Below are 16,918 nucleotides of genomic sequence, written 5' to 3'. Positions count from 1 at the left end.
CTGGAGAATGTTGTTGGACTGGTTATCCTGGACCTATCTGCACCTTGCCAAAATTTACAGAGACTATGCATGCTATATCCAGGGAACATATTTCTTGATTAAGCAGCTTTTATCATGCAGCCCTGATGACACTCTCCAGGATGTTTTGCCTACTTTTGGTCATATTTTCTCCAGCTGCACCTTCTTCCAGCACCTGCTTTCATCAGCCAAGAAATGTACCCATTGCTACTGCAGAATTCCTAATCGGTTTCAGCATCAAATGGCAAGCAAAGGTAATTTGACTTCCTTATACCAGGGCTTTCCTGTTAACAATTTCTGGAGACAGAAGTCTTACAGATGTGCCTGATAAATTTTTCCTCTTTCCTTCTAACTATCCTATGCACCTACCCGAAAACAGAGAACCTATTAAGAATTCACATATGATTTTCAAAATTTATAGTGACTTTCAGTGCTGTGCTCCTAAATCCTTGAGGCATTCCTATAACCTCTGCTCTGAAGCCTTAGTTCTGACAGAGAACCCTTTTCCTGACACAGTGCAAGAATATTACAGTCTCTTGCACAATATCCTGCAGCAGCCCCTTATTTAATGAATTGTGTTGCAACAACACTGTATGCACCAATAACTGCAAGGCTTGATTACTGCAATTCCTTCTTAGCACACCTTTCATCAGAGCTCGTCAGTCATACGTAGCCAAATCCATGTAGCTATAGGTGGTGCCATCAGAGACATCAAAGACAGAAAAGAAAAAAAAAAGGTAGGAAAAAAAGAGTAAATGGAGTAGTTTTAGGGCACCCCCTTTGCTTACCCCACCTCCTCTAGTGGACTAGAGGATGCTCTAGGAAAGGTCACTGCTTGGCTAGTTGTACCAGCAAATAGAAAGGATAGAAAGTTTCTCTGTGCAGAAACACTGATGCAGCAGCTTCTGTGCCAAATGAAGAGGAGGTGAAGTATGAGGACTACCCTTTTTTGCATTTGGGCAATGGATAAAAACAAAGTATAGGGAAGTGGTGGGTGGAGAGAGAGGAGCATATCAAAAGGAAGGCAAAGGAACTGCAGGAGATGGTCATAGGGATTTTAACAGCCTGGAGAGCTGGGGCTGAGCCTGAAAAGGGCAGATGCTCAGATGAGAGAAAATGGAGCTGAAGGGCAATGAATTGGCTTATGTAAAGCAAGAAGCCATACAAGGAAAAATAAGACCAGGTGCCAAGGGGCTGGGAAGCTAGGATTTGGAGAAAGATGTTCATGGAAATATCTAAGTCCCAGAGGCTCCATGACAGCATCAGGTCAAGGAATAGGAGAGGCTGGCAGATAACCTAAATGACAGTAAGTTTCCTGATATTCCTAGGTACATACAAGTTTTCAGAAAGATTTTGTGAACCATCTCTAATAACACAGCTAATAAAGCTCAGGAGTCATTCCACAGAATGCGGTGTCCCGTCCCCCATTACCAATACTGCAGTGAACAACTGTGTGAAATCCCAGTCCCAGTGAAGTCACTGGGCATTTGGCCACTCACTCCAGAGGGATTGGGATTTCTCTCTCCTTCTTGTAAACAGAGCCAGTACTAATCCCTCTTTTCTTAGGAAACATCTGAAGGTGAACTGCAAAGGGTTAAAAAATACCATGGGGTTTTTATATGCTACAAGGAGGAAGGGAAATTCTACTGCTGCTATTTAAAATTAAACTTGATGCTGAACATTAACTGAACTTGAAAGTCATTAACAAGACCAACAACCTGTGACAATTTGGATTAAGGGGTCTTTGTTAAAGAGCACGATTTTCAGTATCTCTGTAGAACAGACACAGTGGAGTCATTCATCGTGGAGACCAAATCTGAACTGATGCATGTAGGGAAATGGGAGGACTGTCCAACTGCAAACCAGCAATAGGAAGAGGAGAGCAGTTGAGCACTAGCAAAAAGGCAGAGGTAATTCTTTACATTATCTGCAGACGTATAATGAACTATAATACCTGTGAATTATAAAGGTTCCTTAACTATCAGCTGAACAGATACAAGAATAGAATTTCCTTTACTGTTCATATGGAGTTGTCCTAGCACAATGACCTAACATGTGAAGATGTGTTGAAAGCTACTGAAAATCAGTCTTGGTTTCTGTACAGGACTAGTTTCTACCCTCTTGACCTGCCTGAAATGAATAGCTCTAGTTTCCAGTTTCTCACTCTAGTGAGTGAGAAAATCAGGATGTGAATTAAACAGCTAATTTAGAAAAAGTTTATCCTGTCTCTGGATACAAATTGGAATAATTCCATCATTTTGAAAAAAACACAGCTTTCCTTAATATGCCTTACTTGAGGCCAGAGAGAAGTGCATTTTGAAGATCTTGTGACTGCACAGGCCCTACTGATCAGAGCCACCAGTCAACAGATTGTAACCCTCTGATCTTTGGGTCACATTTCTTTGGGGCATACTTTATTTATAAATAGTCAACTCTGGCTCCCATTTCTGCCTTCAGTTTGAGAGCCACTTGCTCCTCCTGCCTCATACGCCTATCCCCAAAGAAAGAAAGAGTGGAAAGATGTACATCCTCTAGCAAGGAAAGGAGAAGACCCTGTGAACAGCCCTTCTCCAAAGGATTCATTTTGCAAGACAGGACAGGTTGATTAACATTGCACTGCCAGCAGCCCGCTTACCTTGGCAATATCGTACATGACGGAGATTTTAAATTCCCAGTCCATGAATGTGCCATCAGGGTAGGAGATTTTATCATTTAAAACATCCTGTGAAGAGAAGAAAAGAGTGATTCTGAACTGCATCAGGGGAAAAGGAGAGGATGAGATATGAGTATCTAAATCACACAGCCTTTCAACCAGCCACTGAAAGAGGTAGCCCTTCATTTTTTATAAGGGAGTACATGCATTAGAGCAGGAGTTGACTCAGAAAACATGGAATATTAAATGTATTTTAGATTTACACAGGTCTAGAAAACTGAGGACTCCAGAAAAGAGGCGTGTGTGTAAATAAAGGTAAATAGCGAATTTGCTTTTAAAGATGAGTCTTTATAAAGCAAAATAGCAGAAATGGACAAGGTGTGCAAGGGGAAGAGAAAGGAATTTCTGTGGTTTGTGCTCACAATCCACTTCCTACCAATTTACTCATGGTCTTGTAAGTTTGAAGTAGACTATTCCTTTATCTTAAAATGCCAGTCATTTACAGTTCTTCCAGCCACTATGACTTCCATTGCTAAAGGCAGACCTCCACGAGTATGCCAGTTAACAAGAAAATAACTAGAAACAGAACTGTTGTTTGGCTGCCTTGCTGTGAGCTTGTTCCAGAGACCACTGCTACTGGTGAGAGTCTATGAACTCAGAAGCAGAGACAATGTGTACCTGCAGAAGAGCTGATGCCACTGTTATGTCATGATTAGCACTGAAATCATATTGGTAGTAATAAACCATAAGTCTTTCCATAACTCTTGCCAGGCATCGGTTTACCATTTCTTTTTATAAACAGAAATGAAGGACTGTTGTCTCTTTCAGCACAGGATTTGCCATATTCCAGCTTCATACTATTTGTCCCTTATTAATATGGAATATATTATTTTCTCTATCATTTCACAGTCTGGGGGCAGTGTGGGGTCCCCAAGGGCATCAGCAGAGAAACCAGCTACAGCTTGCAAAATAAAAAAAAAGTTATATCCTATATGCTCCCAAAAGGGGACACAATACAGATGCTAGCTGTTGTAGTTGCCTGGGCAGAGGTCTGCCTGCACTTTTCCTTGCTTGCACCTCACCTTATCCTTTGGCTGCAGGGAACCATCACACTGATGGCAGCTGCAGCAGCACCTGGAGAAGGCTGGGGAGAAACAATCAAGGGGGAAGGAACTCCAAGTCAGAAACCTGCCACCGCTTGTTCAGGCCATGGCTGCTGCATTAGGGTCAGAGACAGAAATAGGGATTTTTTTTCTTACTTTGAAATTTGATAATTTGAGGGTGGAAGGAGACCTGCAAAATTCTTTACCCGCAGAGAACCTCTTTCGCAGTACTCAATCACTCCAAAGATCATGGCGTCTATCTTCACAGTGCCATAGAACTTGGTCAGGTTGTAGTAATCAATCTGCAGGAGCTAGAGCAGAAACATTGCATCTGTTTTTAAAAGCAATCATTGATAGTACAGAAACACAGGTCAAGGATGCTTGTGTGATAGAGCTTTTTATCTCAGGTACTAAGGCACTGAGTTAAGTACTTGAAGACATTTGTCATTCCTGAGCCTTCTGGATTAGGGACGTAAGAGTGGCTGCTGTTGGATACTGACTGCAAGTTAATTCCAGAGCTTGCTATAGTCTCCATTATTGCCTCGCTACTCAAACCTTCCAGTTGACCAGAATAGCCATTATGAGTGACAGAATGGTGTGAATCAGTCAGTAAATGAGGAAATAATAAAAATGTAATGATACTGCATGATATTATGGACTTTGTCCAGTTATATAGACAACTGTAGTTTACTTTGAGGTATTTTTAGAGCTTATTAAATTCGCAGTATAGCTGTGTTGTGTAAAAAGAAAAACTATTCATTCAAAAAAGATGCAGTACTGCAGCCAGATTAATCTCTCATGTTGGAAGAGTCTGTATGCACAAGTCAGCAGAGAGTTACTTATATTTAAAGAACTGCATTTAGCATTCAATAATAAGATTTAACTACAACATTCCGCTACTAGTGAATAAGCATGATATGAGCAAAAGGAGTGCATTGCCTTTTAGCATCAGCTATAAAAATGTATTTAGCAAGGCTGTATGACAGAGCATGAATTACTTCATTCATCCTTAGCGTCAGTGGTGTACGGTTCAGACTCTGAGCTGTTGATGAGCTCACACACACAATGAGAAAGTTCATCAAGCAATATCCTTTGAGGAACTCATTACCCGTCCATTTCACAAACATGCACAAGCATATGGTTGTTGGAGTTGACAGTGAAAAGCAATGACTTCACTTGTAGGCTCCATCCCACCCTACAGCATCCCCTTGGTACATGCAACAGTTACCTTGTTCAGTTCTATTTTTTGCTTCTCTGAGAAATTACCATCACTGTTTTTGAGATCCTTTAGGATCACCACCTGAAAAAAAAATAACAGTGGGAAAAAAATCATAGCTTCAGTACAATAGCAATTCATCCTTCTTTTCTAAGAAATGTCTATATAAAGAAATACATCTGTCTACTGCTTCGCTGTTGGAGCTTCAGTTAATCAGCTGATAAGTAATGGAGTTGTATTTCCTTCAAAAGATCTGCCAGGTAGCTAAGAATTATTTAAAACTCTTAACAGTACAAATTTTAACTCAACATATCTTAGTCAGGCCGATAGCTCTACTGAATGTACAAGAATTGCCATCTAAATGCCCTGTCCTCCATTAGTCTGTTAATCTCCTCAGTACCAAAATGTATCAGATTGCTGGTCCCCCTGTTTCTGCATCTGCACTTCTGGACTGGACTAGGGCTTCATGGAGTCTAATATGTTGTCTCCCATCAGTAGGCAAAGAACCTGATAGGGAATAAATGGCTTATTCCTTCCATAAGATCAAGCCATTTGCAAGGTCAGGAGAGGTGTAATTATTTCTGGAGAGGAATGACCTCCCCCCAGAAAGAGCCCTCCTAAGTCCAGGAAGGGAGCATGGACACTATAGCCAGGTTACCTTCTTGTCATATTTGCCTTGGCGAAGTCTCTGGGTGGTGTCACGTCTCTTATCTTCATCAATCTAAGAACAAAGAAGAATAATTAACTTGCAGTTATCACCTACTCGCCACTTGGCAGGTCCAGGGAGATAAGTAATGTCAGTGTGTGCCACACAGAGAAGCGTAAGCCTCTTTAGGGAGTGCCACTACATGCCATGGAAAATGTGGTACATCCATGCCGCCCCCATGGCTTCCAGGGCCTCCGCCTGCTGCTTTCATGCTCTTGAGCATTACAGAGGCACAACAAAGCACAGGGAAATCATTTGCAACAGTGGTGGTGTGGAAGAGACTGGAAATCAATACCCAGCCTATTCACCCATCACAAAATGAGCTTTACTGTTGGGAAACAGATATATTCTATTAGGGAGCAACACATGGGAAATAATCTCTTTTGAATTCAATACAGCAAGTAAGTGTTAAAAAAAATAAAAAAGAGAAATCATTTTAACAGATCCTAGTTCTACCAGAACCCTAGCCTGCATTGTAGTCAGAGCATGCCAACACTCCAGCATTGATCATCTTTAGAAGACAGAATCCAAGAGCCAGCTTCAGCCATTGCGCTTCTCTTACCTTCAAACTAACATGACTTGTCTCCCTGGTCTCCAGAGGCAAGATTTCCTCCGGCGGTATATGGGACCATTTCTTCCTCCGACGCTCATTATCTCTCCTGTACTTCCTGCAAAACGAGTAAACTCATTCAGAATATCCTCCCAGTGAACTGAAACATGCAACAGGAGATTAGGACAGGGAAACTTCCAGTGTTGGGATAGCAAAATGTCCTCGTTTGAGGTAAAACAGAACCAATTTTCTGGTCAGTAATTTTACTTTTCAGCTAAGTCTCTTCTAACTAACTGGACTCTGAAATTAACAGCATATTATAGAGACACTGTTTGTTCTCAGGGTGATAAGACCTGGTTATGCCAAGGAACGGTATGCAGAGAGGCTCTTGCTTATACTGATTGCTGTAACAATTGAGGTCAGTCAACTTTGTTATGTGCCCTGTTGGAGGGTTGGAAGCAGAAGAATGTAGAGAGGTCACACCTGCAGGAAGGAGCAGGTGGCCCAAAACTGACCAACAAGGTATTCCATTCCATCTGCATCATGCTCAGTATAAAAGTTGAGAGATAAAGAGTCAGCCCTCTTGTCTTCAATGGCCAGCATCCAAGGATGACTCTATCTGTTCGTCTGCCTTGATCCCAATCCTTTTATTCCTGAATCCAGATCCAGAATCCAGCTCCTGTCTGGGTCCAGTCTGGAACTTTCCCTGTGCCTGCTGGTGATGTGATCATCATCCAGGGAGCTTGATACAGTTTTGTATGTAGTGTATATATTTCCATTATTTTCTTTTTTAATTATTATTTTGTTAATTTATTATTATTGTCATTAAAGTAGTTCAGTTTTTTCCAAACTCATGAATCTCTTTATCTCTCTCTCTTTCCTCTCCTTGGAGAGAGAGGTGGAGGAGAGCATCCATCATTTGTCTCTGTGGCCAGTCTGGCCCAAACCACAACACACGAGGATGAAGTGTTGGGTGGGCAAGGCTTGAGCACAAGACTCATGGATCTCCTACAGTTTTCCAGTTTGAGGCTGCTCTAATTCCTCTAGCTTTGGGAAAGCCTAAATGCTCATTTGATTCCCTAGATGTGGCAGAACAACAGAACAGATTTAGCAGAACAACTGCTAGGCAATTGCCAGAGTCTCAAGAGAGGTCAGAACAATTTAAAGCACAAAAGGCTGTCTGGATTTTATGTAGTCTTCTCCTCCATGTTATTGAATGTACTCTGAAAGGAGGTCCCACAAACAAATGCCAGCCAAAGAAAGTCCTGGCATCAATGCTGGATAGTGGTGGTGTGAATACAATGCCAAGACAGGAAGTAACAACAATGTTGAGATGAGATGCCTGTTTTGTGCATGTCCTTTGTATTCTGCACATTTTGTAAAACTGAGGGAAGAGCCCTTGGAATGGGGAGAAAGAAACTACTGTCTCCCTTGCAGAACTTCAGAGCTGACACAGTCTTCTCTTAGAGAAAAGCTGGAGGAAGAGTAGCACTCATCAAAATACCCACTTAACCTGTGCAAGTCCTTCCTCTATTAACAAAAACACAGGACTGACTGGAGAGACTGCAGGGGAATTCCAACAGCCTTATGGCTGCTGGCAAGTGCTCCAAATGGGAGAAGGCACAGTATTGACTAATAACACAAATATCCCCTTTTCCAACATATTTTCACTCATGCATGTATAAGAAAAGGGAGAGCAATAATTGTGGTAAGAACTATTTTTCTCAGTTCAGTATCTTAAGCTGTGTTGTATCACCAGGATGCACTGCAATTCTAACTGGCATCAGCTGGTGATTAAGTACATATCAAACTGAACGAAAATGTACTAGGTCTAATATTTAGTTATGTGTTTTTTCAGGTCTTTGCTTTTTTACTTAACGGTTAGAACTACACAGGGAGGTGTGAGGTAGTTTAAGTGTCCTAGAAGCTTGGGAGATCCCATTTGCTTGTTAGGAGACAATCTTTGGTAGCAATTATATTTGAGAAGTTTACTATTATTTCAACACTAAAAGGGCAAGCTTTATTCTAAAAATATCCTCAGGAGTCTCTTCTGTATTTGGTGCTTGGGAACATTACAGTGATATGTGTACAATAACAGTCTAATAATCTTAACAGAATCTTTAGATTTTATGCATCTGCACACAACCTTTTACAAGTCCAAACTATCTGCAGACAAATTTTTATCAATTTTCATAGCCATTATAAACTTTACCTGTCTGTTTGTATGTTAGTTCTTAGATGTGGCAATGATTAGCTCTTCCAATTGTTGAGTACAACTGGATGTGCAAGAGTTGTATGCCTTCATCTTTGATTTTTCCCTTGTGAAAAGCTTTAGTTAGCAAAGCAGATTGGTCCACTCAAAATAAGAGAGCCTGGCTAGTATCTTTCTTAAGACCTGATTCTCACTTTTTCTAAAGTTCTCTGATATATAATATAGCAAAGAGGGATGCCGAGCTACTGAAGACAGAGGCACAGGTAACACAACATTTTTAAATATGAAAGAAAACCATACACTTTGGAAATGGAGTGGCATTTCTTCCAGCAAAAGGAGATGTCATTAATTTCTACTTCTGTTTTACCCATCATGATAAAGCTGAACTTGTGTTATACTTATGAAATTCTACTTGGTAGAAAAGTTGGTGTATAAGAAGTTGAACTGAATTGGAGGAAACTGAAAGACAAGATGGATCCATGCAATCAAAACACCAAAACCTCATGGTGTTTTGATTCCTGCAGTGACTCAAAACAAATACTTCCTTCTAGATTGAACTTTTATGCCACCAATAGGTTAGAGAAACCTATGTGAACCCCAAGTAAGCTAAAGATGGGCAGTAAATGGAAAAAGTCTGAAGATTGGTCTGAGACATATGTTTCTGTGTATGTATAGGAAATTAGAGCTTTTTAGCAGATGTAAAAACTCTTCACCTTGCTGAAGAGTTTTTCACCTTCTTTCACCAATCTTTTCCCTTGATTATTAATCTGACATAATAACACTATGGATGCAAACACTATTTGGCACATACTAAAGGGTTCACACTGAGGGCAACCACCCAGGTATGTAAGGTAAGCTAATGAATGGCTCTTCAAGGAGAGATCAAAGGCATTGCCCTGGGAGGAAAACTCTTCAAGCACAGAAGGCCAAAGGGGTCGGTACCTTAGAATCAGCAAAGAGATGATCAGAACCAAAATCACAATTCCTGTGAGTGTGAAGACAGCAATGGTCAAGATATGCGGACCTGCAGAAAAGAAAAATTGAAAAATAAATAACTTGACAGAGGACACTGAGAAACAATATTATATTTTAGACATTACCCTCGCCTGCATGTGTCCAAGTCACAGTAGCTGAGCAGGGATATTCTTTGGTCACATCCAAATTGAAAGGCTTTGGTAAAGCCCAGCACTGCCTAGAGACAGCAAGTGCCTGCCTTTTTCACTACAGGATGAAGCATAACCCAAAGCAGTGCAGTCTTACATCCCCACCTGAGGCTTGGGCACTCTATAAGGACATCCAGGTGTGAGATTAATTTAACTCACTACATCTCAAATCAGCTCAGCAGGAGGGTTTTCAGGTGTTCTCTTTAAAAACAAATTAGGATAGTCCAGGAATAAAGCTGGCTTTTCTTACTAACCACATTTTAGAAAATGAAGCAGACAAATTTCTCTTTTCAATAACTTCATAAAAGTGGATGGTGGAGCCAAACCTTGGGTACAAATCTCTGTGGGAGAGGGCTGTATATGGGGTAAGCAGTTGACCATTTGTAATCAGAGTCATTGGCAGGTAGGAAACATTGTTTTTCCCCAGTATACCCAGGGCTTAATGCAAAATGGGCTCTTCGTTGACACCTTTGGAATAGGCTCTCTCTGAACTGGGGAACAAAGGTTTGGTCCTTACAAATGGTACAGAGTGGACTCTTCAGTATGAAATTTGTGTGCTATAGAGGGAAATTAACCTGATGCAGCTCAAAACTGGCAGATTAGTGTTGTTGGAAGCTGCCAGGTGCCAAACAATTTGAAAATCAGGCTGTTCAGGCATCTGAGGACTTAGACCCAAAATCACAGAGCGCACAAAGGTCCTAGTCCTGAGCAGGCAGGCAAAACTGTTGAGGCTGGGAACTGATTATTTAAGGTTGTCATTTTGATTGTCTTAATGTGGAAAAGCAAACTGAAGCCTATTATGGGTCAGTTCTTGGAGCTCAGGGATACTGGGAAGGAAAGTTACGGCCACCAACTGCCTTTGAAGAGCAGCAGGCCATCAGTACAGAGCTTTGTCTGGTGGCCACATGTCTAGAGTGTACCTACTCTACTGAGCAAGTGTCTCAGGAAAAGAAAGCAGAGAAGAATCAAGCTTCACAGATTGCAATATCAGTTCTGGATAGTAAAAGAGCTGAGGTACTCAGCCTCCTGAAGCTAATGCGGTTCTGAGCATGCCCAAAACCGGAAATAAAGGCACACAGGAAAACAATAAAGTGTAAAAATTAATACACAAATAAAAAGCAACAAGACACACACTAGCTGCCTCCAGAATCAAACACCAGCTGGGCAGGGATTTTGAACACACCAATGTAAGTGTCTGCATCTGACATAGAATTCAGTTTCAGAGCTCTGGATTTTGGACCCAACTTTCTGGGGTTTATTTTTTGTTCTGTGTCTCACATCTCCTCACCATCTTTCTGTGTGTTCATCTCAGAATTAGTCTCAGGGCCTCCTAGTAACTTAGTATTCATCTGATGCTCTCCATTGAAAACTGTCAGTACTATGTTTCCCTCCACCAAGGAAGGACATTAAATTACCACTATAAAACGACATATGCATGAGAATGTGCAAAGCCATTTCCTACGAATTCTGTAAAACTGTAGTTTGGCGAATAGTGGCTTGCAGCCTAACCATCAGCAGGTTTGAGTTTCCCAGGGAAGCGCTGTGGGACCACAACCTCCCGTTCCTGAGGCTCTGCTGCCACCTCCTGGCCCTTGGCGTTACAACACACAAAGGGAGAGCGCATCACTAATTAATTGTTTTCATGTCCTCTGGAACAAGAACCGTCTGTTTATTGAAGGCTGACCTTATCCATATTTAGAGTGAGGGTTCAAACTTTCTGAATAATGCCAAAATGTGGATGAGACCCCTTTTTTTAAGGAACGCTAGGAGGAAAGAGGGTAGGAGAACTGAGTTAGCTGATCTCGGTTATAGCTTAGGAAGGAGCAGGGCTCTGGTTGCCGTGTTTGTTCACCTCCCCGGAGGAAAAAACATATTTCTGTTTGGAATGTTTTGACTGGCTTTGGCCATACTTAAACTTACTTAAACTTTGGCTGTAATAAGTTGCCCTTTGGGGGAATATTTTTTTTTTTTACGGGCACACTGAAAGGAGGTTTATTTTTTTTAAATGTGAAAACAAAATAATCAAGTGCCTGTGGGAGGTGGTTTTGCTTTGATTTAGTATAGCTTGGCCACAAAGTCAGGTCTTCATTAAGCACTGAATGTTAAGCTGCTTGTTTGTAGATACCGGCTTTCTGCAATTCCTGAACATTTTTCTTTTGCCCTTGTACAACAGCTTCAAACAAGGATGTACTCAGGGGAATCTTTTAAAGATGCAGAGATCCTCTGACAACACAGTGTCTTGTGGGGACCAAGGGATGAATGACAGTAGCACTGGCGTAACACCAAGAAGGCTGAGGCCAAGCAGCAAACTCTAATTTGAAGCCATCTGTTTACTGAGGAATAAAAGTGTTTAAACCCATGCAACACCTTACTTTGCATTTTAGCTATCAGAAAGTGTTTGTTCCTGCAGTTATTGGTTTGCATTGTAATATTCCCTAGAGGAGGTAAACAGTGCAGCAAACTAAGGGAGGCCTTTAGCAGAGACCTTTAAGAGCAGCACCTTTGGACACTTGCTGATGGGAATGACTCTGGCAAAAACTAACCTGCTGTTCACTAACCCTTGCAACCACTGCCACTGCAATAATTTTTATCCTGCATGTAATACCCTGAAGAATAAATCATTCCATTGCCAATCACCACATGGCAGCAGTCTAAATGGGGAAACAATCCCAATCTGCTCAGGCTGACAATGCTGTACTCTGCTACGCCGAATTACAAGGGGACTCAACTGTTCCATCCAGGACTCACCAAAAACTCAAAAGAAAAGGAGGTGTGGATTTCTGATTTAAAGTTTGAGTGGAGATAGATGAGCTGGCTCCTCACAGAAAGATAATGGGACACTAGGCTATTACTCTAAGAGACCCCTCCAGAGAAGTACCCTGAATCTACTCAGTGCTATGTCCTCTCCCCAGCTCCCTGCAACAAGGATAAAGGGGCAAGCAGAAGCCTCCACGCTGCATCAGCAATACAGAAATGCAAAGTCAGATAACTTATCATAACCTTAACTCTGCTGCCTTTCCTGAACAGTCTTTCAAACAATTCACACCACCACCATCATCTAGTGAAGGTTTTATGTTCCGGGGGTGACCTCTTCCAAAACAAGCCATGGTATTCCCCACAGTCATTGGGACAGTATGGAAGCTATGAAAGACTTAGTTACACTGAAACAGAAATGCAGGTTTAGAATTGGACTGGGTACAAAGAATATGGGGACCTGGGCAGGGGAAGGAAAGACGCTGTTCTTTCCCCAGCTCCTCGCATCCCTGGCTGGGGACAGTGTGAAGGTAGCATGCTGGATTGCACAGCAGGTGGATTTTACGACTGTGTGACTTGTCTTCAAGAAAGAGGTAGATTTAATGGGTGTCTCACCAGTGCTTGGCGTATCACTGGGCAGCTTGTGGTTCTTCCAGACAAAATCCGGACTGGAAGTCATCACACGTGTCTCGTTCTTGTGAGTGTTGAAATGCAGAAGAGTTCTGAACTAGGGGTGTAGAAGGGAAGAAATGCAGTCAGCAGCTGCGCTCTCCCTCTTTTGTCCTTTGCTTCAAACTACCCTTAATAAGTGTATTGCCCAAACTCAAAGTAGTTCTTGGTCTTTCTGCTACAGTGGTGCATTCCTCAGCTCAGCCATATGTTTGGCTGTCATATTCTTCCTCTTTCCTCCCTTCTCTCTGAAAAGAAATGTATCAGTTCCACAGAATACCAGCTGCACTTCACTTACTGAATCACCAGATGACATCAATCCTGTCAGTCGCCAGCATGCCTCTCATGACCCTCTCCAGGCATGCACAACATGCCTTGGCACACCACCACTTCTGCTGCAGTTATTTTCATCATTCTTATGCAATAGTACAGGGTATTTTGTTTCTCCTTGCATATATAAGGTCAAACAGTTGCTCCCTGGACATACGTACATGATTTGCAGCGTATGATGTGTACAGCAGGGACAAAATGGAATCAACGTCTCCAAATTCATCTAGAGTCACAGGACCCAGTACCCCTGTGGACACAAGGAATTAGTCAGAGGGCTTGCATTCTCAGAAACACAAATACATGGTAGAAAGGATGGGATAAATAAAAGGATTTGTGATGCTCAGGATATTTTTCTTCTTCATGTACACGCTAGAGAACATGTCAGGTTGGTGCAGTGCTACTTCTCCCTTAATAGCATGCTACATTGTCTCTACAAAATCCAATAAAAGGTGTTGAACTGACTGCACTGAAGAGGAAAGTCTCCCTCTAGCTATAGAAAAATATATTTGTCAGGTTTCTTCAGCATACCAAGAATGTCAGAGTAACCTCCCTTGAAGGGACTGTTTTAGAAGTAAGAAGGAAAATTGCCTGTTTCCACCTGCAGTTTGAATCTATCAGCAAGAAAGGAAATATAGAGATACTTTCATTCCTCTTACTCTTTTGAGAGCCACCTGCTTGGCTCTAATAATATTATTTTAACCAGGTTCTTTTTTTCTTCAACCTCCTGCCTCTGTATGTCAGCAAATGTGCAGATTGGGAATTGCCCATGTAGCACAATCCAAGAATTTTAAGGTGGAATTTCCTAAGTCCCTCAGCGTGGCTTGACTTTGCTCTCGTGAAGTCAGTCATTTCAACAAGAGCACTAGCTTAGCCAATACACACCGCTCCTAAAAGTCTCGCCTTCACTTTTTCCTTTCTTTTTCCAGGAGAGTCTTTTTGATCAGCTTCAGATTGCTCGTTTGCTGCTGTTGCTGGTGACTGACTTTATTTTTCCTGAAGTTCAGCATCATCATTATTTTAGTTAGGGAATTACCTTCTCCCTTTTCACCTCAAAAACTGATGCTAAGTTTTTCATGGCATATATTCTTCGTATCAAAATAATTATTGTATGAAATCCCTACTCTGCCAGGCTCCAGCACAAGAAAGAATGAAGGTAGTTCAACACCTTTCACTTTTAGGATGACTTTTTTTTAAACTAAACCTATAACTAATGTGAAGCATTACAGTGCAAGATTTATTTTGGATAAGTAAGGAAGTTTGTGCAACTCACCTTTCAAATTTGGAGTAAAACTGAAGAGATGAGTCTACTCATATTCTATCTCCAGGAAAAATTACTAAACTATACTTTGCTAGGTTTGGGATTCCATGGTTAAAGCAAAAATAAGCCCAAAACCTGTTAGGCCGTATTAGGAAAATCCAGGAAACTTCTACACGTGTGTTTGCTGAAAGCAGGTGGGACATAAAGACAGAGCTTTGAGTTGTCGTTTTCATTGGTACGGATCTCTGATGTGAAGTGACAGTTGGGACTTTGCCCCTAGAGAGGTAATGTTGTCACTTCATCGTGTCAGTCTTTCCTCTGTCTTTTCCTAATGATTAAATTCTGCGATTTTAAGCCCGTGGCTCACAAAAGCCCACTGATGCTAGACAACCTGTGAGATGAACCAGAAAGTTGGCTAGGAAGTGCCAACCCATTGCCAGCTGGCTTACGCTCACGCTGCAGGCACCCAGGTCTAAAATGGCTTTGTAAACTGGAAAAAGGTTGAAACTACATCATTAAAGCTTAGCTAAGTGGATGGCAGAGTCATTTTGAATATCAGTCATATTTCATATGTACTGGCCTGAAGTCAAGGCTAGACATGGGGAAAGTTTGGAATGCCACTGTCACAAATTAACCACCTGAATGCCAGGTTGCTTCTGAAGGAAGAATGGACTCTGAAACCCACCTATATGCTTCACAGTTCCAGCTCCTTTCTCATTCTCCAAATAGTCTCTCTATAGGGAGTTCAGCTCTTTATCAAAAGAATTACACCAGCTTCAGGTCTTTGTCCCTGCCCTCCACCTCTGCTGACTTTGAAGCCCTGTCTCTCCTCCTTAGGCAGCAATTTTCATTAAATACGCTTTGTACTTCAAAGCAGCAAGAAAAACACAACAGCCCAGAAAGTCCTCAAGACAGTCCTCTGTCTTGACAGTCCTCAGTCTGTTCCTAATTGCAATGTTTCAAATGATCATAATTTTGACTTTCTCCCTCTTCTGTGTTTCATGCACTGAGGTGATTCTGCATGACTGCTACATAGTGCTTCTCCTAATAGCGAAGATAACATCCTTGGGGAATATGATAGAAAAAGGAAAAAGAGTGGGAATAAAATTCATTGAAGGGCTTGGACTTGTTTAGTGTAGAAGTGACTTGTCCTAACAGTGCTTAAAACCAAATTTCTTTCCCCTCATCAATTCAGTGAACCCTGCACAGGACTGTACTTTTTTTACCTTCAAAAGTGGTATTTCGGAATTCATTGAGGAAGCCCTGAGGTAACACTGGCTTCTGGGAGAAGATAAATTTCTTCAGACTATGTCCAAATAGCAAGACTGCATTAAAATAGCCAACAAAAAAGTCATCTTCCATCTAGAAGAGGAGAAAAAGAAAAATGAGAATTTGAGAGTTCATGGTTCTGCCTTAAAACTACAATATATTTGGTGGTCTCTGTTTGGCAAAAATTCCAACATGGAAGACCAGAATCTGCTGAACACAGAGTGAGTAGATGAGCAATGCCACATCGGCATTTTCACTTCAGAAAATAAAGATAAATAAAATATATTTTTGGTGAATGAAGACAGGGAGGCATTGAAAACTTGCAAGAGGCCAAAGTAAAGCTCTGCCATGCTGATCCTGGTGCAAAAGGATTCAAGAAATCCTACATTGTAGGTTCTGGGCAGGTCTGCTCAGTAGGATCCAAAGCCCCTGCCTTTGGATTAGACTTTCTGTGCAGATTATTCAGTATGGTGCCAGCAAGTCTGGGCTTCCAGATGGCCACAGCTCAGGGGCAAGGAGCTGTGCCAGAATTTCCAGCAGCCTGCCATAGAGCTGGCACCCAAGAAGCCTTGAGCCCAGGCTGGGCTATGTAAATCCAGCCAGAAGCTTCAGGCTGCCTTCTGGAGAGCTGAAGCTCAGAGGCATTTTGAAGTTTAACTGGAAAGCCCCTGGACAGAAACAGCAGTAGTTGCCACCGCTTATATATATCTGAACACGAAAATCAGTCAACAATTATTAGTTCTGAAACTTCCATGCTCACATCTCAATTACACCTATAGATCTTCCTTCAGTGATGCCTTCCAGCTACATTCAGAAGCGGAGTCAGAAGGCTATGTACCTATAAGTCTCCCTCACACCCCATGAACATGACACTTGCAGACCAAACTAAAAGCTTAAGCTGAACTTCACAAAGCAAGAACATGAGAGCCTGCATGTTTGCCTTACGATTTTATATTTTTGCATCATTACAGCAGGTTAAAGTGTCATCCTGTAATAACGTAGGAAAATATCAGCATA

General features: G+C 41.7%; 1 protein-coding gene across 1 annotated transcript in view; it reads right to left on the bottom strand.

The window, feature by feature from the left end:
- GUCY2C (guanylate cyclase 2C) overlaps nt 1-16,918 on the bottom strand; it is a 42,841-nt gene that overhangs the window by 16,374 nt on the left and 9,549 nt on the right. Inside the window, exons 8-16 of the mRNA XM_014964155.1 lie at nt 15,859-15,994; nt 13,536-13,621; nt 12,991-13,102; nt 9,401-9,482; nt 6,259-6,364; nt 5,649-5,711; nt 5,003-5,074; nt 3,981-4,085; nt 2,654-2,740 (exon numbers count right to left, since the gene is read on the bottom strand). Of these exons, the coding sequence (XP_014819641.1) occupies nt 2,654-2,740; nt 3,981-4,085; nt 5,003-5,074; nt 5,649-5,711; nt 6,259-6,364; nt 9,401-9,482; nt 12,991-13,102; nt 13,536-13,621; nt 15,859-15,994 (849 nt within the window). The remainder of the gene's footprint in view (nt 1-2,653; nt 2,741-3,980; nt 4,086-5,002; nt 5,075-5,648; nt 5,712-6,258; nt 6,365-9,400; nt 9,483-12,990; nt 13,103-13,535; nt 13,622-15,858; nt 15,995-16,918) is intronic.

The sequence above is a fragment of the Calidris pugnax genome, unplaced genomic scaffold (genome assembly GCF_001431845.1).
Source record: "Calidris pugnax isolate Ruff unplaced genomic scaffold, ASM143184v1 scaffold44, whole genome shotgun sequence".
In the NCBI taxonomy this organism is placed as follows: Eukaryota; Metazoa; Chordata; class Aves; order Charadriiformes; family Scolopacidae; genus Calidris; species Calidris pugnax.
This window is presented reverse-complemented; position numbering and strand designations above follow the sequence as displayed.